At 44.7% G+C, this 25,431-nt stretch overlaps 1 protein-coding gene across 5 annotated transcripts in view; it reads left to right on the top strand.

The window, feature by feature from the left end:
- The first annotated feature begins 8,494 nt into the window (after nt 1-8,494).
- The window catches only part of LOC109899944 (SWI/SNF-related matrix-associated actin-dependent regulator of chromatin subfamily D member 1), a 31,307-nt gene continuing 14,370 nt past the window's right edge, over nt 8,495-25,431 (top strand). The window contains exons 1-6 of one of the 5 annotated variants that reach the window (XM_031815311.1): nt 8,495-8,725; nt 19,486-19,661; nt 19,908-20,073; nt 23,874-23,996; nt 24,106-24,222; nt 24,419-24,520. In XM_031815311.1, the coding sequence (XP_031671171.1) occupies nt 8,540-8,725; nt 19,486-19,661; nt 19,908-20,073; nt 23,874-23,996; nt 24,106-24,222; nt 24,419-24,520 (870 nt within the window). In that variant the 5' untranslated portion in view covers nt 8,495-8,539. Of the gene's footprint in view, nt 8,726-16,551; nt 16,632-19,485; nt 19,662-19,907; nt 20,074-23,873; nt 23,997-24,105; nt 24,223-24,418; nt 24,521-25,431 lie in introns of those variants that run through there. The other 4 variants (XR_004207650.1, XM_031814084.1, XM_031815840.1 and 1 more) reach the window with 4 other exon arrangements.

The following is a 25,431-nucleotide window of genomic DNA, read 5'->3' as shown; positions in this document are numbered from 1 at the left end:
CTAGTTTCTTACTATAATAGCTCCACCTAGTTTCTTACTATAATAGCTCCACCTAGTTTCTTACTATAATAGCTCCACCTAGTTTCTTACTACAATAGCTCCACCTAGTTTCTTACTATAATAGCTCCGCCTAGTTTCTTACTATAATAGCTCCGCCTAGTTTCTTACTATAATAGCTCCGCCTAGTTTCATACTATAATAGCTCCACCTAGATTCCTACCACAATAGCTCCACCTAGTTTCTTACTATAATAGCTCCACCTAGTTTCTTACTATAATAGCTCCACCTAGTTTCTTACTATAATAGCTCCACCTAGTTTCTTACTATAATAGCTCCACCTAGTTTCTTACTACAATAGCTCCACCTAGTTTCTTACTATAATAGCTCCGCCTAGTTTCTTACTATAATAGCTCCGCCTAGTTTCTTACTATAATAGCTCCGCCTAGTTTCCTACTATAATAGCTCCACCTAGTTTCTTACTATAATAGCTCCACCTAGTTTCTTACTACAATAGCTCCACCTAGTTTCTTACTATAATAGCTCCGCCTAGTTTCTTACTATAATAGCTCCACCTAGTTTCTTACTATAATAGCTCCACCTAGTTTCCTACCACAATAGTTCCACCTAGTTTCTTACTATAATAGCTCCACCTAGTTTCTTACTATAATAGCTCCACCTAGTTTCGTACTATAATAGCTCCACCTAGTTTCTTACTATAATAGCTCCACCTAGTTTCTTACTATAATAGCTCCATCTAGTTTCTTACTATAATAGCTCCACTTAGTTTCTTACTACAATAGCTCCACCTAGTTTCTTACTATAATAGCTCCGCCTAGTTTCTTACTATAATAGCTCCGCCTAGTTTCTTACTATAATAGCTCCACCTAGTTTCATACTATAATAGCTCCACCTAGATTCTTACTATAATAGCTCCACCTAGTTTCTTACTACAATAGCTCCGCCTAGTTTCTTACTATAATAGCTCCGCCTAGTTTCTTACCATAATAGCTCCACCTAGTTTCTTACTATAATAGCTCCACCTAGTTTCCTACCACAATAGCTCCACCTAGTTTCTTACTATAATAGCTCCACCTAGTTTCCTACCACAATAGCTCCACCTAGTTTCTTACTATAATAGCTCCGCCTAGTTTCTTACTATAATAGCTCCGCCTAGTTTCTTACTATAATAGCTCCACCTAGTTTCATACTATAATAGCTCCACCTAGATTCCTACCACAATAGCTCCACCTAGTTTCTTACTATAATAGCTCCACCTAGTTTCTTACTATAATAGCTCCACCTAGTTTCTTACTATAATAGCTCCACCTAGTTTCTTACTATAATAGCTCCACCTAGTTTCTTACTACAATAGCTCCACCTAGTTTCTTACTATAATAGCTCCGCCTAGTTTCTTACTATAATAGCTCCGCCTAGTTTCTTACTATAATAGCTCCGCCTAGTTTCCTACTATAATAGCTCCACCTAGTTTCTTACTATAATAGCTCCACCTAGTTTCTTACTACAATAGCTCCACCTAGTTTCTTACTATAATAGCTCCGCCTAGTTTCTTACTATAATAGCTCCACCTAGTTTCTTACTATAATAGCTCCACCTAGTTTCCTACCACAATAGTTCCACCTAGTTTCTTACTATAATAGCTCCACCTAGTTTCTTACTATAATAGCTCCACCTAGTTTCGTACTATAATAGCTCCACCTAGTTTCTTACTATAATAGCTCCACCTAGTTCTTACTATAATAGCTCCATCTAGTTTCTTACTATAATAGCTCCACTTAGTTTCTTACTACAATAGCTCCACCTAGTTTCTTACTATAATAGCTCCGCCTAGTTTCTTACTATAATAGCTCCGCCTAGTTTCTTACTATAATAGCTCCACCTAGTTTCATACTATAATAGCTCCACCTAGATTCTTACTATAATAGCTCCACCTAGTTTCTTACTACAATAGCTCCGCCTAGTTTCTTACTATAATAGCTCCGCCTAGTTTCTTACCATAATAGCTCCACCTAGTTTCTTACTATAATAGCTCCACCTAGTTTCCTACCACAATAGCTCCACCTAGTTTCTTACTATAATAGCTCCACCTAGTTTCCTACCACAATAGCTCCACCTAGTTTCTTACTATAATAGCTCCACCTAGTTTCTTACTATAATAGCTCCGCCTAGTTTCTTACTATAATAGCTCCACCTAGTTTCTTACTATAATAGCTCCGCCTAGTTTCTTACTATAATAGCTCCACCTAGTTTCTTACTATAATAGCTCCACCTAGTTTCTTACTATAATAGCTCCACCTAGTTTCCTACCACAATAGCTCCACCTAGTTTCTTACTATAATAGCTCCAATTAGTTTCCTACCATAATAGCTCCACCTAGTTTCCTACCATATTAATCTCACTATCACACCCTGATCAATTTCACCTGTCCTTGTTATTGTCTCCACCCCCTCCAGGTGTCACTCGTTATCCCTGGTGTATACATCCCTGTGTTTCCTGTCTCTCTGTACCAGTGTATACATCCCTGTGTTTCCTGTCTCTCTGTACCAGTGTATATATCCCTGTGTTTCCTGTCTCTCTGTACCAGTGTATATATCCCTGTGTTTCCTGTCTCTCTGTACCAGTGTATATATCCCTGTGTTTCCTGTCTCTCTGTACCAGTGTATATATCCCTGTGTTTCCTGTCTCTCTGTGCCAGTGTATATATCCCTGTGTTTCATGTCTCTCTGTACCAGTGTATATATCCCTGTGTTTCCTGTCTCTCTGTACCAGTGTGTATATCCCTGTGTTTCCTGTCTCTCTGTGCAAGTGTATATATCCCTGTGTTTCCTGTCTCTCTGTACCAGTGTATATATCCCTGTGTTTCCTGTCTCTCTGTACCAGTGTATATATCCCTGTGTTTCCTGTCTCTCTGTACCAGTGTATATATCCCTGTGTTTCCTGTCTCTCTGTACCAGTGTATATATCCCTGTGTTTCCTGTCTCTCTGTGCCAGTTCGTCTTGCATGTTCCAAGTCAACAAGCGTGTTTTTCCCCGTGCTCCTGCCTTTTCTATTCTCTTTTATTAGTCCTCCTGGTGTTGACACTTGCCTGTTTTCTGGACTCTGTACTCACCGGCCTGACCATTCTGCCTGCCCTGTCCTCAAGCCTGTCTGCCACTCTGTACCTCCTGGACTCTGTACCCGCCGGCCTGGCCAGTCTGCCTGCCCTGTCCTCAAGCCTGTCTGCCACTCTGTACCTCCTGGACTCTGAACTTGTTTTGACCTTTGGCCTGTCCACGACCATTCTCTTGCCTACCCCTTTTGGATGTAATAAATATCAAAGACTCAAACCATCTTCCTCCCGTGTCTGCATCTCAGTCTCGCCTTGTGCCCTTATACTTGCCCAGTCCTATCAGATCTATAACGGGAGGGAAGTGAATGATGGCACGGGGGGAGAGCACACATGTTGCTACCCCAGACTTACCTTGAATGAAGACTGTCCTACAACCGAGTGATCATAATACCCCAGACTTACCTTGAATAAAGACTGCCCTCCAACCGAGTGATCATAATACCCCAGACTTACCTTGAATAAAGACTACTACAACCGAGTGATATTAATACCCCAGACTTACCTTGAATAAAGACTGTCCTACAACCGAGTGATCATAATACCCCAGACTTACCTTGAATAAAGACTACTACAACCGAGTGATCATAATACCCCAGACTTACCTTGAATAAAGACTGTCCTACAACCGAGTGATCATAATACCCCAGACTTACCTTGAATAAAGACTGTCCTACAACCGAGTGATCATAATACCCCAGACTTACCTTGAATAAAGACTGTCCTACAACCGAGTGATCATAATACCCCAGACTTACCTTGAATAAAGACTACTACAACCGAGTGATCATAATACCCCAGACTTACCTTGAATAAAGACTGTCCTACAACCGAGTGATCATAATAGCCCAGACTTACCTTGAATAAAGACTGTCCTACAACCGAGTGATCATAATACCCCAGACTTACCTTGAATAAAGACTGTCCTACAACCGAGTGATCATAATACCCCAGACTTACCTTGAATAAAGACTGTCCTACAACCGAGTGATCATAATACCCCAGACTTACCTTGAATAAAGACTGTCCTACAACCGAGTGATCATAATACCCCAGACTTACCTTGAATAAAGACTGTCCTACAACCGAGTGATCATAATACCCCAGACTTACCTTGAATAAAGACTGTCCTACAATCGAGTGATCATAATAGCCCAGACTTACCTTGAATAAAGACTGTCCTACAACCGAGTGATATTAATACCCCAGACTTACCTTGAATAAAGACTGTCCTACAACCGAGTGATCATCATACCCCAGACTTACCTTGAATAAAAGACTACTAGTGGTTAGAGCGTTGGACTAGTAACCGGAAGGTTGCAAGTTCAAGCTGACAAGGTACAAATCCGTCGTTCTGCCCCTGAACAGGCAGTTAACCCACTGTTCCCAGGCTGTCATTGAAAATAAGAATTTGTTCTTAACTGACTTGCCTGGTAAAATAAAGATAAAAAAATTAAATTATAATAATGTATTATGGATGCATTACTTTAATACATACATCCATTGAACTGTAGCATCGCACTTTTCAATGATTGATGTTTTTTTAGGGGTCTATGTTAGTGCATTCGACACGCTTTCCAGAACATATTATTCTATTTATGAAGTTTTTCAGAGAATACAATCATATGCTTTGTGAGTTTTGTATGTAGGCTACATGATTTATGCAGTTGTCTACTCAATTTAGTGTTAATATACTGTACTGTATTATAGAATAGATAACTACAGAGGTAATGTCTAATGTTTTCTTCCAAGCCTATCTAGGAATGGTAAAATTCTCTTCACTGCTGCGGTACATTCACATTCATATACTGTACCAGACTATTCAACATCCCTTTTCTGATCACAAGTGGAATTGATGTGTTTTAGGACAGAAACAAGTATCCCAGGTTCCGACCTCATAATATTTGTCAGTTTTCCAGGCAAAATCGTTTCCACCTAAGTATTAATTTATCCTGTCAGATCTCGCAGTGCAATTAGTGGGCCCAGCCGTATGTCTTAGATAAGACGGCAGCAGTGCTCTAGTGGTCACAGAGGCTCGACTTTGCATCCTGTTCATTAAGAGCTGTAGATAAGAGGATTAGCAATTACAATTGGGACATGGTATACATTCTGAATGGCACCCTCTTACTTTTGACCAAGGCTCTGCACTATATAGGGAAGAGGGTGCCATTTTATTTTAAACCTTTATTTAACTAGGCAAGTCAGTTAAGAACAAATTCTTATTTACAATGACGAACTACCCCTGGCCATCCCAAACAACGCTGGGCCAATTGTGCGCTGCCCTATGGGACTCCCAATCACAGCCGGATGTGATTCAGCCTGGATTACTGTGCACTATATAGGCAGGCTCCCGAGTGGCACAGCTGTCTAAGGCACTGCATTGCAGTGCGAGAGGCGTCACTACAGTCCCTGGTTCAAATCCAGGCTGTATCACATCTGGCTGTGATTGGTAGTCTCGTACACACATGCTGGTGGTGCGCCCATTGTCGACTGGGGTAGGCCATCTTTGTAAATAAGAATTTGTTCTTAACTGACTTGCCTAGTTGAATAAATGTTTAAAATAAAATGGCAACCTCTTCCCTATATAGTGCAGAGCCTTGGTAAAAAATCATTACTGTGCACTATATAGGGAAGAGGGAGCCATTTGGGACCGCCTTCCAAGTGTGCATAGGGAGAGACTTTCTATTATTTCAGATTTGGGGTTCTTCTTTTCAGTTCATTCGTTTAAAATCAGTAGTATGATTTGTTACTGTAAATGCAGGTAGTTGAAGCTTTAATACACACACACACACACACACACCACACACACACACACACACACACAACACACACACACAACACACACACACACACACACACACCACACACACCACACGCACACACGCACACACACACACACCACACACACACACACAACACACACACACACACAACACACACACACACACACATACACACACACACACACACACAACACACACACACACACACACACCACACACACAACACACACACAACACACACACACACACACACACACACACACAACACACACACACACAACACACACACACACACACACACGTTTATCCCAGTGTAAAACGGCCCAGGAGAAGAGAAAATGGTATTGATTTTTTTTAAAGACTGCAAGCCTGCTAATGGGCCGGGAGTTTCATGACATCATTAAGGACATCATCAAAGTGAGTCTGTAAAAGGGTGTATATTGTGTTGATTAACTCCCGGCCATTACACTATAGTGAGTTATACAAGACTCAATGCTGACTTAGGTCCAGTCTGGACACTGGCCTGCCATTAATACACACACACACGGGGCCCAACCATCACCTGACGTCTCAAGTCACGTTGATGGGTATGGTGCACTCTCAGCTCTGCTCCGCCTACAGGAAGGAAGCTAGCAGACAGTTTCATCAGCCAAGCAGAACAAAGAGTTTCACTGGGCAGGAGAATGACAACATTGTTCTGTCTGCCCACCTGCCTGCTGAAGTCTAACTGTCTAACTCTCTCTCTCTCTGTCTCTCTCTCTGTCTCTCTCTCTCTCTGTCTCTCTCTCTCTCTCTCTCTCTCTCTCTCTGTCTCTGTCTCTGTCTCTCTCTCTGCATACGTACCATGAATCTATGATACTTTCCGCGTGGTTAGCCAACCAATAAATCCTGTTGTTTTTGTGAAAATGAACACAGTGTGCAACAATGATTTTATTTCAGCCACTGCACGCTGTTTCAGCATTGAGTCTTGTTCCAGACAGGAAGAGAGAGAAAGTACCTAACTGTTTGTTAATAAACAACACTCAGTCCCCAATCCTCTCTATCTCTCTCTCGCTGTGCCATTTATTGGATTAATAAAAGTACATACAGTATACAATGTTTTCCCAACCAAGATTATATTTCAGCTGCCAGATGTTCCGTGTTGAGTCATGTCCAGCCCGGTGATCAAACAAGCTGACCAAGCAAGCTGAACTGACTGTTTGTTAACAAACAATTAACTCCTCCCTAATCCTTTCTCCCCCTCTCTCTTTCTCCTTCCCCCTCTTTCTATCTCTCTCCATCAGAGCCATTTCTCTCTGTCCCTCTATCTTTGTCTCTCTCAAATTCAAAAATGTATTCAAATTCTCATTTCAAAGGCTTTAATGGCATGAATAACAAGGTCAATGTTGGGAGTAACTCAATATTAGGAAGGTGTTGCTAATGTTTGGTGTACTCAGTGTATATATATATATATATATAAACAAATAAAACTAAATAAATATCTAATAGAAAATGTTTATAATGGTCAACATTTCATATTTATTAAAACAATGTTTAATATGGAACAAAATAAATAATTTTTTAAAATGTAAATGATTGGTGGTATTTATATTGTCTATATACTATAATTATAGTACACAGAGAAAATAGTACATTTGATGTTTCCTCCCCCCTTGTGGCTGTGACATACTGTGCTGCCAACAATATAACACTGTTCCCCCAAAGGTATACAAAGTTTACCTTTATTTGATTGTTTCAAAATGTGTAGACATTTCCATTGTGACTTTGGGGAAGGACTCTAACTAATATATATATATATATGGGGGAGAAGACTAGAACTTACAACTCTCCCTCTCTTTTTCTACCCCCCCCCCCTTTGTCTTCCCTCATTGATGTTATAATGAAACCGATGGCAGGCAGCCATGCAGGCTGATCAAGTGCCTTTAAAAGTGCTAATCAAAGAACAAGTCAATAATCCAGAATTACCTCATGAGATGAGATGTTTGTCAAATACGTGTATCCATGTGTATGTTTACCATTTTAAAATAGGATTTCTTTACCTCTCAATACAGTAGAGATACTAGAGATACAATAATATTAACATTTTAACCTGTACCTGTTTGAAGGTTAATTGGGGTGGCAGGGTAGCAGGGTAGCCTAGTGGTTAGTGTTGGCCTAGTAACTGAACGGTTGCAAGTTCAAATCCCCGAGCTGAAAAGGTACGAATCTGTCGTTCTGCCCCTGAACAGGCAGTTAACCCACTGTTCCTAGGCCATCATTGAAATTAAGAATTTGTTCTTAACTGACTTGCCTAGTTAAATAAATAAATAAATAAAAAATATCCCAGTCAGTTCACACCAGTTCCCAGTCAACACCTGGCATGCCTGGTGCCAATTGTAAAGGTCCAGAGACCGGTTGGCAAAGACATATTAGTATGCCCCCATACAGAAAGATTTTGGTTGCTTTCATTTTGAGAGACTGCTTTTATGTAGAATGTAAAATGTAGAATGTAACGATCTATACCACAATAAGGGTTGGTTGGAATTTAAATTAAACACCAGAGGTCGTTGTTGTTAAAATAATCACTCCGCTACTCCACTCTTCTCGCGATAGTTCCATTCCACTATCCGGCGAAGGAGATACCCAGAAGAGATGGCGGCCAGAGGTAGTTTTCAATCAGCTTCAACGGGAGGTGGTGGCGGGGGAATGGGACCCGGACCCCCGGTACAAGGTGGAGGACCAGGCATGGGACCTGGAACTCCTGGAGGAAGGATGGGACCCTCATCGGGCGCACAGAACCACCTCTATCGTTCTCCGATGCCCGGGCCTGGATACCCGGTGAGCCACGACTTAACGGCTAACGTTACGTTAGCTAGCTGCAAGCTAGAACAAAGCCTTTGTCAAAGCGGTAGCTAGCCTATGCTAACAGTATCTAGTTAGCGATGTGGGCCCTTACTCGTAAAGACCCCCTAATTTACTGATTGTCGTTGTTGGTTGATTGTTTTTGTGGCTTTTTCCAGTGGCATGGTTATGCATAATTAGTTAGCTAACTACACTGTCGATGACCACCTAGTATGATGAGCTGTTCGGTCTGCAAGTGGTACAGTAGCTAGCTAGCTAGCCCATTTGCTAGTTGTTTGGCGCTTGTTTGCTTGCTAGCTACACAGATAACATTAAGCTTGTAAAGTTACGTTAGTTTGAATGAAAAGTGGATGGTGTGTGGGTCTCTACCGCACCTGCTGTCTCCACCTCTGCTCTGTGTCGGCTATGAAAAGCGAACTGACATTTTACTCCTGAGGTGACCTGTTGCACCCTTGAATAACCACGGATTCATATTTCATAGCTTAAAGTAACGAAAGATCGCAGGTTCGAATCCCCGAGCTGCCTCGGTGACAAATGTCGATGTGCCCTTGAGCAAGACACTTAATACTAATTGCTCCTGTAAATCACCCTGGATAAAAGCGTCTGCAAAATGACTTAAATGTAATGAAGGTCTAAACATCTTGGAAGAACGATCTGGTCTTAATAACCATGGACTCTTCTTTTCAGTAGCGGTGCGTGGCCAAGCCAGTGAAACAGCCATATTACAACGATAATTGCAATGTTTGCGGTGGCGGAATAAATTCAACTACACACAAGTTTGTTTCATCACAAAAACTGGAGAGCAACATCTGTCCTGTGAAGTCCACAAAGCAAATATTGCATGTAACAGTTACATGACCTGGAACATGGTCCAACAAGTTAATGTTTGACAGTTTTACTACTCATTTAGAACCACAGAGTTTCCGCAAGTCAGCACAAAGACGACGAGAGTATCGCCTCATTTATTCCAATACTCTGTTATTCCAGCACCATTTCAACTTAAACATTCACATCAAATCAACAAGGGCTATATATGCTTAGTTTAATACACTGAAAACAAATTTAAAGATACCAGAGACAATTTAGTCCAATTAATGTTACTAAATATCATGTGGCTGTCCATGGTACTGATTTCGGTCTGGGTGCCCAAGTAAAACAACAGTTTTGGGGATTCACCCTACTTGTAGACTAGTTGAATGACAATGCTGTCCTCAACTCTTTCATGTTGGCAAAGCGGGCTACGGCTCTGTTAGCTTTTAGTTGCTCTCATAGGCTAGCAAGCATTTTAGCTAGGTAGCCTAACTTCCTCACATGAGCAACAATGAACCAGCTAAGTTGGCGATATTGAGTCCTTTCATCTTTCCCGTCCAAAGGGAATCTATGCAGCTGGCTATACGTTCGTATCCCCTGTGGACCGGTTCTTACATAAAACAGTCTCCATTCAGGCTGAAAATGCATCGATTTCCTCCTTAACCCGATTTGAACGATGACAAGATGGAAATTATGCGTAATTTCTTTATGAAACGATATTCTCCACCATGCTAGAGGGGCTAAATGCTAGTCCCAGATGTTGCGTGTTGTAATGTCAGGAAGTAGCATTAGCCACCATAGCATGGTGGAAAATGGTGCTTCATAAAGAAAGTAAGCATATTTCCCCACCTACTTGCCATTATATCGGGTTAATTAGGAAATCGACGCCTTTGCATGTTTTATCTACGAACAGGTCCACGGGGGATACAAGTGTATAGCCGGCTGCATAGATTCCCTTTGGAGGGTAAGATCTTTTGATGGCGCCGGAGGGAATGGCTGCCGTCTTATCGGCTCTTAACCAACCATGCTATTTTGTTTGTCTTTTCGCGTTGTTTGTAACTTGTGTACATAATGTTGCTGCCACCATCTCTTATGACCAAAAAGAGCTTCTGGATATCAGAACTGGGATTACTCACCTCAAACTGTCGTGAGAGATATACTACAGACACCAGACCAGGTCCAGATCCCTGTGATTCGCTGGAAAAGGAAACTGGTTTCCCGGAAAGAGATCAGGATGCCTTGTGAGGATCAGGCAACCAGTGGCTAATCTGCCCTTGCCTTCCGTTCTGCTAGCTAATGTTCAATCGCTGGAAAATAAATGGGACGAACTGAAAGCATGTATATCCTACCAATGGGACATAAAAAATGATAATAATCTTATGTTTCACTGAGTCGTGGCTGAACGACGACATTAAGAACATATAGCTGTCAGGTTATACACTCCATTGACAGAACAGCAGCCTCTGGTAAGACACGGGGGCCTATGCATTTATGTAAACCGCTGGTGCACGATATCTAAGGAAGTCTCGAGGTTTTGCTCGCCTGAGGTAGAGTATCTCATGATAAGCTGTAGACCACACTAACTACCTAGAGTTTCTGTATTTTTCATTTTACTACCACAGACCGACCTCTGGCACTAAAACCGCACTCGATGAGCTCTATTCCGCCATGAGCAAACATGAAAACACAAATCCAGAGGCAGCACTCCTAGTGGCCGGTGACTTTAATGCAGGGAATCAGTTTGAATTTCTATCAGCATGTTAAATGTGCAACCAGAGGAGAAAAAAAATTCTAAACCACCTTTACTCCACACACAGAGACGTGTACAAAGCTCTTCTTCACCCTCCATTTGGCAAATCTCTCCATAACTCTATCCTCCCTATTCCTGTTTACAAATGCAACATTAAAGCAGGAAGCACCAGTGACTCGGTCTATTAAAAAAGTGATCAGATGAAGCAGATGCAAAACTACAGGACTGTTTTGCTATCACAGACTGGAACGTGTTCTGGGATTCTTCCGATGGCATTGAGGAGTACACTACATCAGTCACTGGCTTTATCAATAAGTGCATTGGGGACGTCGTCCCCACAGTGACTGTACGTATATACCCCAACCAGAAGCCATGGATTACAGGCGACATCCGCACTGAGCTAAAGGGTAAAGCTGCCATTTTCAAGGTACGGGACTCTAACCCGGAAGCTTATAAGAAATCCAGCTATGCCCTCCGACGAATGATCAAACAGGCAAAGCGTCAATACAGGACTAAGATTGAGTCGTACTACACCGGCTCCGACGCTCGTCAGATGTGGCAGGGCTTGCAAACTATTACAGACTACAAAGGGAAGCACAGCCGAGAGCTGCCCAGTGACACGAGCTAAATAACTTCTATGCTCTCTTCGAGGATAGTAATACTGAAACATGCATGAGAGCATCAGCTGTTCCAGACGACTGTTTGATCACTCTCTCCGCAGCCGATGTAAGACCTTTAAACAGGTCAACATTCACAAGGCCGCGAGGTCAGACGGATTACCAGGACGTGTACTCCGAGCATGCGCTGGCCAACTGGCAAGTGTCTTCACTGACATTTTCAACCTCTCCCTGTCTGAGTCTGTAATAACATGTTTCAAGCAGACCACCATAGTTCCTGTGCCCAAGAACATTAAGATAACCTGCCTAAATGATAAACCGACCTGTAGCACTCACGTCTGTGGCCATGAAATGCTTTGAAAGGCTGGTCATGGCTCACATCAATACCATTATCCCAGAAACCCTAGACCCACTCCAATTTACATACCGCACCAACAGATCCACAGATGATGCAATCTATATTGCACTCCACACTGCCCTTTCCCACCTGGACAAAAGGAACACCTATGCGAGAATGCTATTCATTGACTACAGCTCAGCGTTCAACACCATAGTGCCCTCAAAGTTCATCACTAAGCTAAGGGTCCTGGGACTAAACACCTCCCTCTGCAACTGGATCCTGGATTTCCTGGAGGGCCGTCCCAAGGTGGTAAGGGTAAGTAACAACACATCCGCCACACTGATCCTCAACACTGGGGCTGCTCGGGTGCGTGCTCAGTCCCCTCCTGTACTCCCTGTTCACTCATGACTGCACGTCCAGACACGACAAAAAAAAACATTACGTTTGCTGATGACAACAGTGGTAGGCCTGATCACCGACAATGATGAGACCGCCTATAGGGAGGAGGTCCAAGACCTGCCTGTGGTACAAGGACAACAACCTCTCCCTCAACGTTATCAAGACAAAGGAGATGATTGTGGACTACAGGAAAAGAAGGACCGAGCAAGCCCCCATTCTCATCGACGGGGCTGTAGTGGAGCAGGTTGAGAGCTTCAAGTTCCTTGGCGTCCACGTCATCAACAAACTAACACGGTCCAAACACACCAAGGCAGTTGTGAAGAGGGCATGACAAAACCTGTTGCCCCTCAGGAGACTGAAAATATGTTCCATGGGTCCTCAGAGCCTCAAAATATTTTACAGCATCACTGTCTGGAATGGCAACTGCGAGGTCTCCGACTGCGAGGCACTACAGAGGGTAGTGCGCATGACCGAGAACATCACCGGGGCCAATCTTCCTGCCATCCAGGACCTCTATACCAGGTGGTGTTAGAGGAAGGCCTAAAAATTGTCAAAGACTCCAGCCACCCTAGTCATAGACTGTTCTGCCTGCTACCGCATGGCAAGCGGTACTGGAGTGCCAAGTCTAGGTCCAAGAGGCTTCTAAACAGCTTCTACCCCCCCCCCCCATCATTGCCCCCTGTATATCGCCCCACTATTGTTATTTACTTCTGCTCTTTAATTATTTGTTATTCTTACCTCCTTTTTTTAAGGTATTTTCTCAGCAACAATGTTGGTTAAGGGCTTATATATAAGTAAGTATTTCACCTGTTGTGTTCGGTGAATGTAAGTTCTAGTCTTACATATATATTAGTTAGAGTCCTTCCCCAAAGTCACAATGGAAATGTCTACACATTTTGAAACAATCAAAGAAAGGTAAACTTTGTATACCTTTGGGGGAACAGTGTTATATTGTTGGCAGCACAGTATGTCACAGCCACAAGGGGGGAGGAAACATCAAATGTACTATTTTCTCTGTGTACTATAATTATAGTATATAGACAATATAAATACCACCAATCATTTACATTTTTAAAAATTATTTATTTTGTTCCATATTAAACATTGTTTTAATAAATATGAAATGTTGACCATTATAAACATTTTGTATTAGATATTTATTTTGTTTTGTTTATATATATATATATACACACACACACACACACACACACACACACTGAGTACACAACATTAGGAACACCTTCCTAATATTGAGTTGCTCCCATCACTTATCCCCTCGAAACAACCTTAATTCATCAAATGTTTGCCCCATGAGGTAATCCAATAATGTATACGCTACCATCTTGTCTATTTCTTACTTTCTCCCGTTGGTTGAGACGTGTGGGTGTGATACACTGAGTGAGACTCAGAAATCATTGATGGCTTTGCACCTGTCTCAATGAGAGAAGATGAGAAATAGACAAAATGGCAGGACGTGTACATCGTTGGATTACTTCATGGGGCAAAACGGTGACTTCCAAATCGAGTATTTTTAACTGAGTATTGGCAAGAAAAGGTTGGTCGGGAAAAAAAAGAATCTCCTCCTACGGCTATACAGCTGTTTGATATCAATGGTTATCACAGCTAACGATGCAAACCGTTTGATGCCGTCAGCTACAGTTGCAGATGAGAGGGGGTAATTCTGGCAGAGCAAAAATGTGTTCGGTGCTTTAGTAACGTAAAAAACAGAAGTACTGCTAGCTAAACGTTTGGGGAGGGGGGGGGTCAGTATGTGGTCATTGAATTTGACACAGTGTACACACACACACACACACACCCATTTTGTTGTTGTTATTACAACAATTCAACTGGAAAAACATTTCTCAGTGAAAGGATGTTCTAATCTTCTCTCGTGTCCTTGACTACGTGGAACACAAACGCCAGCCTCACTTCATAGTCACTCAGCCACACATTCTGTTAGCCTTAGAAGCACTCCCCAATTGTTCTGTAGAAGACCAAGGTTGCACAGAGATGTGGTGAATTGAGTGAAAAATGATTTATAGAAATTTTAATGGATTTTTTGTTGCATTCTTCAGTCGCCTCGCACACATTAATGGCCACGTTTACAAATGTGTGGGCAGTTTATTAGTGAAAAGATGCATCCCACTTGGATTTGTCTTCGTATGTTAACTCCAATCTCCTTCTACCTTGAACACAATGGGCAAGAGGTTTTCAAACAAAATGGCATTGGCAATAAAGAAATAATTAGAAACCAGCTTTTCAGTGGCTAGCTCTCTTCCAGCTACCCTTTTCAGTGGCTAGCTCTCTTCCAGCTACCCTTTTCAGTGGCTAGCTCTCGTCCAGCTATCCTTTTCAGTGGCTAGCTCTCTTCCAGCTATCCTTTTCAGTGGCTAGCTCTCTTCCAGCTATCCTTTTCAGTGGCTAGCTCTCTTCCAGCTATCCTTTTCAGTGGCTAGCTCTCTTCCAGCTATCCTTTTCAGTGGCTAGCTCTCTTCCAGCTATCCTTTTCAGTGGCTAGCTCTCTTCCAGCTATCCTTTTCAGTGGCTAGCTCTCTTCCAGCTACCCTTTTCAGTGGCTAGCTCTCTTCCAGCTACCCTTTTCAGTGGCTAGCTCTCTTCCAGCTACCCTTTTCAGTGGCTAGCTCTCTTCCAGCTACCCTTTTCAGTGGCTAGCTCTCTTCCAGCTACCCTTTTCAGTGGCTAGCTCTCTTCCAGCTACCCTTTTCAGTGGCTAGCTCTCTTCCAGCTACCCTTTTCAGTGGCTAGCTCTCTTCCAGCTACCCTTTTCAGTGGCTAGCTCTCTTCCAGCTACCCTTTTCAGTGGCTAGCTCTCTTCCAGCTACCCTTTTCAGTGGCTAGCTCTCTTCCAGCTACCCTTTTCAGTGGCTAGCTCTCTTCCAGCTACCCTTTTCAGTGGCTAGCTCTCTTCCAGCTACCCTTTAAAAATCTTTTTTTAAATTTTTTTTACAAACCTCTGCTTTAGAACCTGTTCTATCTACGTGTCTCATTGAAATCACTATGGTGACGAATGTGAGAATACCTTCTCTGCTGTGAAAACTAAGGAATAAATAGAAGAGGCCAGATGGCAGCTTTTCAGCAGAGGCTGAAGGCAGGGTGCAGAGGCTGAAGGCAGGGTGCAGAGGCTGAAGGCAGGGTGCAGAGGCTGAAGGCAGGGTGCAGAGGCTGAAGGCAGGGTGCAGAGGCTGAAGGCAGGGTGCTGAAGGCAGGGTGCAGAGGCTGAAGGCAGGGTGCAGAAGGCAGGGTGCAGAAGGCAGGGTGCAGAAGGCAGGGTGCAGAAGGCAGGGTGCAGAAGGCAGGGTGCAGAAGGCAGGGTGCTGAAGGCAGGGTGCTGAAGGCAGGGTGCAGAAGGCAGGGTGCAGAAGGCTGAAGGCAGGGTGCTGAAGGCAGGGTGCAGAGGCTGAAGGCAGGGTGCAGAAGGCAGGGTGCAGAAGGCAGGGTGCAGAAGGCAGGGTGCAGAAGGCGGGGTGCAGAGGCTGAAGGCGGGGTGCAGAGGCTGAAGGCGGGGTGCAGAGGCTGAAGGCGGGGTGCAGAGGCTGAAGGCGGGGTGCTGAAAGCAGGGTCATGAGATTCCAAACACACTGAAAACGGGGAGCGGACTACCTGGACTTGTCAAATAAGAAATGCATTGTTCCATTTCAAAATGTTTTGTTACGTCATTGCATAATGAACACGACCCAGGTGTGTTGTGATCTGCAGACAGTGTGAGGCTGTAGCTTGCCTTACAGTAGAGAACAGGAGAGGGTAGAGTGCATCAGCGTTGATGACAGCCGAACACAGCACTCCCCTTGAAGGCTGTCGGAGAGGGAGAGAGAGGGGTGTGTCTCTGGCTTTAGCCTCGCTGATCTGTTTTTATTCTTCAGCCTGCTACTGTCGCTACAACTTCTAGAAGCACTCATGCATTCAGAAACACGAAGTCGCCTGTTTGAGTTCCTAGCACATGGATTGGTGAGTGATGTGGAGGGGGGTTTTATTGTGCACCTGCAAGTCGTGCCTGTTTCCGTAACCATTGCTTGGTATGATTTTTTTAAGGGTGAATTTGGTATAATATTTACAGGTTATAAATTCATCTATACCCCTATATATATTAGGAAGTATGTGCATTGTATGGGGTACTACATGCATTTGATTTCTTAAAAAAAAACTTTGATGCAAATTGCACATTTTTAGGATGGTGAGTGATATTGTTTTGTGAATGCAAAATAAGGTGGCCTTTATTCTCAATACAAGGTTGTTTTTAATTCAATCTGTTGTTGTTGGCTAGTGCCGATGTTTATGGTGTCCTTCAATGATCGTTCAGTTCCGATCTATCACAAAGCACTCCTGCCTGTATTTCAACACATGGATCTTTATCCACTTGTTGCTGCTTACCAATGTTCTCTATTTACTAGTCTCTTATAGTTATTCATAAATAACGGCGATTTTTTTAAATGTCATTTTCACGCCTTTGAACCATCCTCTATCTAGAGAATCAGTAGGGTCCTGACCTTGGTGATAGGGGTGGCAGGTAGCCTAGCGGTCAGAGAGGCAGGTAGCCTAGTGGTCAGAGAGGCAGGTAGCCTAGTGGTCGGGGTGGCAGGTAGCCTAGTGGTCGGGGTGGCAGGTAGCCTAGCGGTCAGAGAGGCAGGTAGCCTAGCGGTCGGGGTGGCAGGTAGCCTAGCGGTCAGAGAGGCAGGTAGCCTAGCGGTCGGGGTGGCAGGTAGCCTAGCGGTCAGAGAGGCAGGTAGCCTAGCGGTCAGAGAGGCAGGTAGCCTAGCGGTCAGAGAGGCAGGTAGCCTAGCGGTGAGAGGCAGGTAGCCCTAGCGGTCAGAGAGGCAGGTAGCCCTAGCGGTCAGAGAGGCAGGTAGCCCTAGCGGTCAGAGAGGCAGGTAGCCCTAGCGGTCAGAGAGGCAGGTAGCCCTAGCGGTCAGAGAGGCAGGTAGCCCTAGCGGTCAGAGAGGCAGGTAGCCCTAGCGGTCAGAGAGGCAGGTAGCCCTAGCGGTCAGAGAGGCAGGTAGCCCTAGCGGTCAGAGAGGCAGGTAGCCCTAGCGGTCAGAGAGGCAGGTAGCCCTAGCGGTCAGAGAGGCAGGTAGCCCTAAGCGGTCAGAGAGGCAGGTAGCCCTAAGCGGTCAGAGAGGCAGGTAGCCCTAGCGGTCAGAGAGGCAGGTAGCCCTAGCGGTCAGAGAGGCAGGTAGCCCTAGCGGTCAGAGAGGCAGGTAGCCCTAGCGGTCAGAGAGGCTCCCACAATAAAAAAACAGAGAGGCACCACAGTAAGTTGAAACTCCGACTGAGTTCCTTAAACAGTATGGATCCAAGGGCCGCCAGTTGTCCATCCCTGCGATAGATGATGCTTGGCTCAAACATAAAATGATTTGTCAGGGGCTGGGCCATTGTTAGTAGTAATTCCTTCCACTACCGTCCTCACCTAGCCACATCCTTGACCCTGACTGCGGAACAGAACAGAACACATCCTTGACCCTGACTGCGGAACAGAACAGAACACATCCTTGACCCTGACTGCGGAACAGAACAGAACACATCCTTGACCCTGACTGCGGAACAGAACAGAACACATCCTTGACCCTGACTGCGGAACAGAACAGAACACATCCTTGACCCTGACTGCGGAACAGAACAGAACACATCCTTGACCCTGACTGCGGAACAGAACAGAACACATCCTTGACCCTGACTGCGGAACAGAACAGAACACATCCTTGACCCTGACTGCGGGACAGAACAGAACACATTCGGTACGCCACGTCAGGAGAGTACAACCTTGCTCTGTTTTGTGTAAGGCAGCAATAACACCTGCAAGGAGAAATATAATATACCTGTAGATGATGGAAAATAAGCCATTTTGTTTCTCACATCTCAACCATCCATACAACCTTCGTCTTCTCTCCCACAATAAAAAACATTTTCTTTACTTCTTTTTCTTTGCCTCTTGTCCTACATTTCGTCTCTTTAATCCTATTTTCTCCTACCATCAAATGCCATCCATCTTTTCCTCTCCTCTCTTCCAGACTCTAACCCCTCCATGTCTCTTTTCGCCTCTCTTCCAGACTCTCTCCCCTCCCGTCTCTTTTCGCCTCTCTTCCAGACTCTAACCCCTCCCCTGTCTCTTTTTGCCTCTCTTCCAGACTCTCTCCCCTCCCCTGTCTCTTTTCGCCTCTCTTCCAGACTCTAACCCCTCCCCTGTCTCTTTTCGCCTCTCTTCCAGACTCTAACCCCTCCCCTGTCTCTTTTCGCCTCTCTTCCAGACTCTAACCCCTCCCCTGTCTCTTTTCGCCTCTCTTCCAGACTCTAACCCCTCCCCTGTCTCTTTTCGCCTCTCTTCCAGACTCTAACCCCTCCCCTGTCTCTTTTCGCCTCTCTTCCAGACTCTAACCCCTCCCCTGTCTCTTTTCGCCTCTCTTCCAGACTCTCTCCCCTCCCCTGTCTCTTTTCGCCTCTCTTCCAGACTCTCTCCCCTCCCCTGTCTCTTTTCGCCTCTCTTCCAGACTCTCTCCCCTCCCCTGTCTCTTTTCGCCTCTCTTCCAGACTCTAACCCCTCCCCTGTCTCTTTTCGCCTCTCTTCCAGACTCTAACCCCTCCCCTGTCTCTTTTCGCCTCTCTTCCAGACTCTAACCCCTCCCCTGTCTCTTTTCGCCTCTCTTCCAGACTCTAACCCCTCCCCTGTCTCTTTTCGCCTCTCTTCCAGACTCTAACCCCTCCCCTGTCTCTTTTCGCCTCTCTTCCAGACTCTCTCCCCTCCCCTGTCTCTTTTCGCCTCTCTTCCAGACTCTAACCCCTCCCCTGTCTCTTTTCGCCTCTCTTCCAGAGACCAGGTGGGATGCCCCCATCCAGCCGTATGACCCCCCAGGGCCCGCCCATGGGGCCTCCAGGCTACGGCTCCAGCCCTGTGTCCCGACCAGGGATGCCCAGTGTCATGGACCCCTCCCGTAAAAGGCCGGCCCCCCAGCAGATCCAGCAGGTCCAACAGCAGCGCAACCAACAGTAAAATCTGACTACGTATTATTTTAGGCTTGACTGTGTTCATTTCAACAGCAGGTTTTCACATTGTTACCAGGGTATAAGGGAGGGACGTTAAAAATGATTATTAGATTACTGTGATTATTTGTCCTCATTAAGAGTTGACCGTGTCTTTTGTAGGGGGAAATGAACATGTATACATAATGCATATTGGCCTTTTTTTTTTCTTCATTTCTTATCAACTCACACTATTGTTATCTTCTGTTGCAGCACCAAGAAGAAGAAGATGGCGGATAAGATTTTACCTCAGAGGATCCGGGAGCTGGTGCCAGAGTCTCAGGCCTACATGGACCTGCTGGCGTTTGAGAGGAAGCTGGATCAGACCATCATGAGGAAACGTCTGGACATCCAGGAGGCACTCAAGAGACCCATCAAGGTAAACCGATGGGCTTATTTCCTCACTAGGGGCCAAGGCCTGTATTCATAAAGCACTTCAAAGTAACAGTGCTGATCTAGGATCATTGTTTCCTTTTAGATCCTACGGAATAACATAATATGAACAGGGTTTAAGTCCACGATCAGTTACTTTGTCTTGCTGACATTGAGGAACAGGTTGTCCTGGCACCACACTGCCAGGTCTCTGACCGCCTCCCTATAGGCTGTCTCATCGTCGTCTGTGATCAGGCCTACCACAGTTGTCGTTGGAAAACTTAATGAGTCGTGCGTGGACGCACAGTTGTGGGTGAGCAGGGAGTACAGGAGGGAACTGAGCAAGCACCCCTAAGGGGCCCCTCGTGTTGAGGGTCAGCGTGGCGGATGTGTTGTTACCTACCCTCACCACCTGGGGGCAGCCCGTCAGGAAGTCCAGGATCCAGTTGCAGAGGGAGGTGTTTAGTCCCAGGGTCCTTAGTTTAGTGATGAGCTTCACAGGGCACTATGCTGTTGAATGCTGAGCTGTAGTTGATGAACAGCATTCTCACATAGGTGTCCCTCTTGTCCAGGTAGGAAAGAGCAGTGTGGGGTGCAATAGAGATTGCATCATTTGTGGATCTGTTGGGGTGGTAGGTGAATTGGAGAGGGTCCAGGGTTTCTGGGATAATGGTGTTGATGTGAGCCATGACCAGCCTTTCAAAGCATTTCATGGCTACAGATGTGAGTGCTACGGTGATAGTCATTTATACAGCCTACCTTGCCGTTCTTGGGCACAGGCACTATGGTGGACTACTTGAAACATGTAGGTATTACAGACTGGGTCAAGGAGATGTTGAAAATGTCAGTGTAGACACTTGTCAGCTGGTTAGCACTTACTCGGATAATCAGTCTGCCCTGCGGCCTTGTGAATGTTAACCTGTTTAAACGTCTGATCACACATCCGTCTGGAACAGCAGCTGCTCTCATGCATGTTTTGGTGTTGCTTGCTCACGGCTGGGTTTCCCTTTGTAATCTGTGATAATTCTCATATAAACTAACAGGAACATATGCAAATTAATATTACTACCATTTACATGTAGATGTTTTTTTGCATTGGATATATTTACCATATCATTTGGAGACAGAAACATAAACCTTTTACGTTATCATAAGTAGACATAATTGCAAATGTTTAAATCCTTCCTATAGAAATACATTTAGTTAACTCATTTGATTAAAGTTCAATTCTTGACTCTGCACATGGGACGATTTCACTGAACAAAAAGGAATATTGAATGATCCCCAGTTATCCACGCCATCTCCCCCCAAAAACTTTTTCAACATACATCTGTAAAATGATAGTCTAGAAACTAAATGTCTTCTCCCTGGAGCACCTCTTGAACATCAGGCCTCATCTTCACTGTCACTTTCCAACCTTGGATGGCTCGTTGTCAGTCTCAAAAAGCCCCATTTGCCTGGATTACCACTAATTGTTCAGCATGCATTGGTGTGTGTGTTCCCAAACAAGGACCAGTTGCTGATGTTGGTGGGATTTGGAGGATGATGGACGCAACAGGGGAAAGCAAAGTCCCTTCCACCAGGTGGCTGAGGAGATATGTTGGCAAGACTGCCAACATCTATTGCATCTCCATCCCAAAGAGATGGAGAGATATTGCATCTCCATCCCAAAGCCCTTGCTTGGAAGTGTACTTCGCCAGACTGCCAAGAACCTTGCCCTTTCCCCCCTCTTTTATTTACCTAGGCAAGTCCGTTAAAAACAAGTTCTTATTTTCAATGACAGCCTAGGAACAGTGGGTTAACTGCCTGTTCAGGGGGCAGAACGACAGATTTGTACCTTGTCAGCTCGGGGATTCGAACTTCCAACCTTTCGGTTACTAGTCCAACGCTCTAACCACTAGGCTACCCTGCCGCCTCTACACTCTAACCACTAGGCTACCCTGCCTAGCTACCAGGCCAAGGTGGTGAGACATAGTAGTGATGACACCATAGGCCTTGTTGATCTCTGCACCAGACAGGATGCTCTTGCCAGCAGACTTGGGGTCCAACATGTACGCTGCGACGTGTACGGGCTTCAGGCAGAGTTCTTCACGCTTTCTGATGTATGTCAGAACTGCAGTTTCCTCTGCTTGGTGCAACAGTGAAGTGGGCAGGGCAGTACATATTTCTCCTCTTACATCTGCAAACAGAGTCTGAACATCAGACAGGATGGCATTGTTTCCTTCAATCCATACAATGGCTACTGCTATAGGTTTCAGGGTGCTTACCACTCTCTCCCAAAATACATCATCCAGGAGGATCCTCTTGATGGGGCTGTCCAAATCGGCAGACTGTGATATGGCCATTTCTTGGAGAGAGTCCTTCCCCTCCAGGAGACTGTCAAACATGATGACAACACCACCCCAACGGGTGTTGCTGGGCTGCTTCAATGTAGTGCTCTTATTCCTCTCACTTTGCTTGGTGAGGTAGATTGCTGTTATATAACTTGATGACCCTTCACATACCTATCCATTTCCTTGGTTATGTTGTAGAGTGTATCCATTGAAGTCCTTGATGAGCAGATTCAATGCATGAGCAGCACAGCCAATGGGTGTGATGTGAGGGTAGGACTCCTCCACTTTAGACCAAGCAGCCTTCATGTTCGCAGCATTGTCTCACCAGTGCAAATACCTTCTATGGTCCAAGGTCCTTGATGCCTGCCTTCAGCTCATCAGCAATGTAGAGACTGGTGTGTCTGTTGTCGAAGGGGTGTCCACATACTTTTGTGTGTGTATATATATATATATATATATATATACGTGTACCTACTGTCACTGTGGGGACGACGTCGTCAATGCACTTATTAATGAAGCCAGTGACTGATGTGGTGAACTCCTCCATGCCATCGGATGAATCCCGAGAACATATTTTATTCAGTGCTAGCGAAACAACAGTCCTGTAGCTTAGCAACCACTTCGTCGGACCACTTCTGTATTGAGCGCGTCACTGGTACTTCCTGTTTTTGCTTGTTAACAGGAGATGTGGTCAGATTTGCCAAATGGAGGGCAAGGGAGAGCGTTTTATGAGTTTGTGTGTAAAGTAAAGGTGATATAGATTATTTTTTTGCCTCTAGTTGCACACGTGAACATGCTGGAGGAAATTGGGTGACACTGATTTACATTTTCCTGCATTAAAGTCCCTGGCCACTAGGGGGTGCCGCCTCGATGAGGATTAGATATTTTGCTTATGGCCCTGTACAGCTCGTTGAGTTCGGTCTTATAGTGCCAGCATCAGTTTGTGGTGGAAAATAGACGGCTACGTGAAAATCTAGATGAACTCGCTTGGCAAACAGTGTATAGCTTATGAAGAAATATTCTAATTTAGTCAGGCAGAACCTCGAGAATCCCTAATGTTAGAGATCGCATCTCAAAAGACATGTCCACCGGTGGGCTTACCCGGCACTGCCGGTCTGTCCGGCCGCTGCATCAAAAAAACAGCGTGTGTGTGTTTGTTTAGCCACGACTCCGTGAAACACAGAATATTATAGTTCTTCAGGTCCCGTTGATAGGATAGTCTCGAACGGAGCTCATCCAGTTTCTTCTCCGGTGATTTGTACGTTTGCCAATAGAATGGAGGGTAGAGGCAGTAGTTTTGTCAGGGCGCCCGCCACGTCGGCCTTTTTTTTTCGTCGCCTTTTTCTCTTTCGGATCAAGGCTCAAGTCCGGGTTGAGTTTTCCCTGCTCATCATTTCCCACGTTTCCCTCTGAAGATTATACACATGTTCATAGTGAAATTTCAACACGACTGAACTTGTTTTGTGTGTTTCAGCAAAAGCGAAAGCTTCGTATCTTCATATCCAACACGTTCAACCCTGCCAAGCCCGACGCAGAAGACGGGGATGGCACTGTAGCATCGTGGGAGTTGCGTGTCGAAGGACGCCTGCTTGAAGATGTAAGACTAATTTACTAGTTGTATATGTTTGTGTGTTGACGGTTAGTGTCTGTGTGTTTTTTATGTAACTTGGTGAAATGTGTCTGATAAAAATGTTTTTCTTTCTCAGACTGCTGTGTCCAAGTATGAAGCCACCAAGCAGAAGAGAAAGTTCTCTTCCTTCTTCAAGTCTCTGGTCATCGAGTTGGACAAGGACCTCTATGGGCCTGACAATCACTTGGTCGAGGTAATAAAAATAAAAAACGGTTTAATGTTCAGATATAAAACAAAAATCTATGATTCAAATGTATTTTCATGAACATTGTAAAGCGAATTGCCACCTCCACCCTTCTTAACCACTTTCTCTATTGTAGTCTTAGTAATGAGATTGTGTTCTAAAAAAACCAAAAAATAACTACTAAAGTTATTTCTATTGTTAATAGTGGCACCGGACTGCGACCACTCAGGAGACAGATGGGTTCCAGGTGAAGAGGCCAGGTGATGTCGGGGTACGCTGCACTGTCCTGCTGATGCTGGACTACCAGGTAAACACATTATTACTGTCCTGCTGATGCTGGACTACCAGATAAACACACATTATTACTACTGTCCTGCTGATGCTGGACTACCAGGTAAACACACATTATTACTGTCCTGCTGATGCTGGACTACCAGGTAAACACACATTATTATTACTACTGTCCTGCTGATGCTGGACTACCAGGTAAACACACATCATTACACTGAGTACGTTTACATGCACAGTAATAATTCCATATTAAACTGATTATGGCAGTAAACAGATTATGCGATAGTCTTTAACACCTTACTCGGCTTATCTTAATCGGCGTTCGGTCAAAATTGAAGTTAAACACCTGGTTTTCTTTCAAATGATTAGGACATGTAAATACCTTAATCGGAGTTCCAGCTGTGTATTTGATCTGCTAGTACCAACCGAGAGCCTCCCTCTTTAGCCCACCCGAGAGCCTCCCTCTTTAGCCCACCCGAGAGCCTCCCTCTTTAGCCCACCCGAGAGCCTCCCTCTTTAGCCCACCCGAGAGCCTCCCTCTTTAGCCCACCCGAGAGCCTCCCTCTTTAGCCCACCCGAGAGCCTCCCTCTTTAGCCCACCCGAGAGCCTCCCTCTTTAGCCCACCCGAGAGCCTCCCTCTTTAGCCCACCCGAGACTACCAGGTAATAACCATCCTATTAGTTCTGTCCTACTCATACTAGACTACCAGGTAATAACCATCCTATTAGTTCTGTCCTGCTCATACTAGACTACCAGGTAATAACCATCCTATTAGTTCTGTCATGCTCATACTAGACTACCAGGTAATAACCATCCTATTAGTTCTGTCCTACTCATACTAGACTACCATGTAAAAACATTTTATAATAATCGCAACTTGGGACCTCTCATATACATCCTCTAGGTGTCACTGTAGTTTTAAAGAG

Source organism: Oncorhynchus kisutch, linkage group LG1 (genome assembly GCF_002021735.2).
Source record: "Oncorhynchus kisutch isolate 150728-3 linkage group LG1, Okis_V2, whole genome shotgun sequence".
Classification (NCBI taxonomy): Eukaryota; Metazoa; Chordata; class Actinopteri; order Salmoniformes; family Salmonidae; genus Oncorhynchus; species Oncorhynchus kisutch.
Note: the sequence above shows the minus strand (reverse complement) of the source record. Positions and strands in the feature narration are given on the sequence as shown.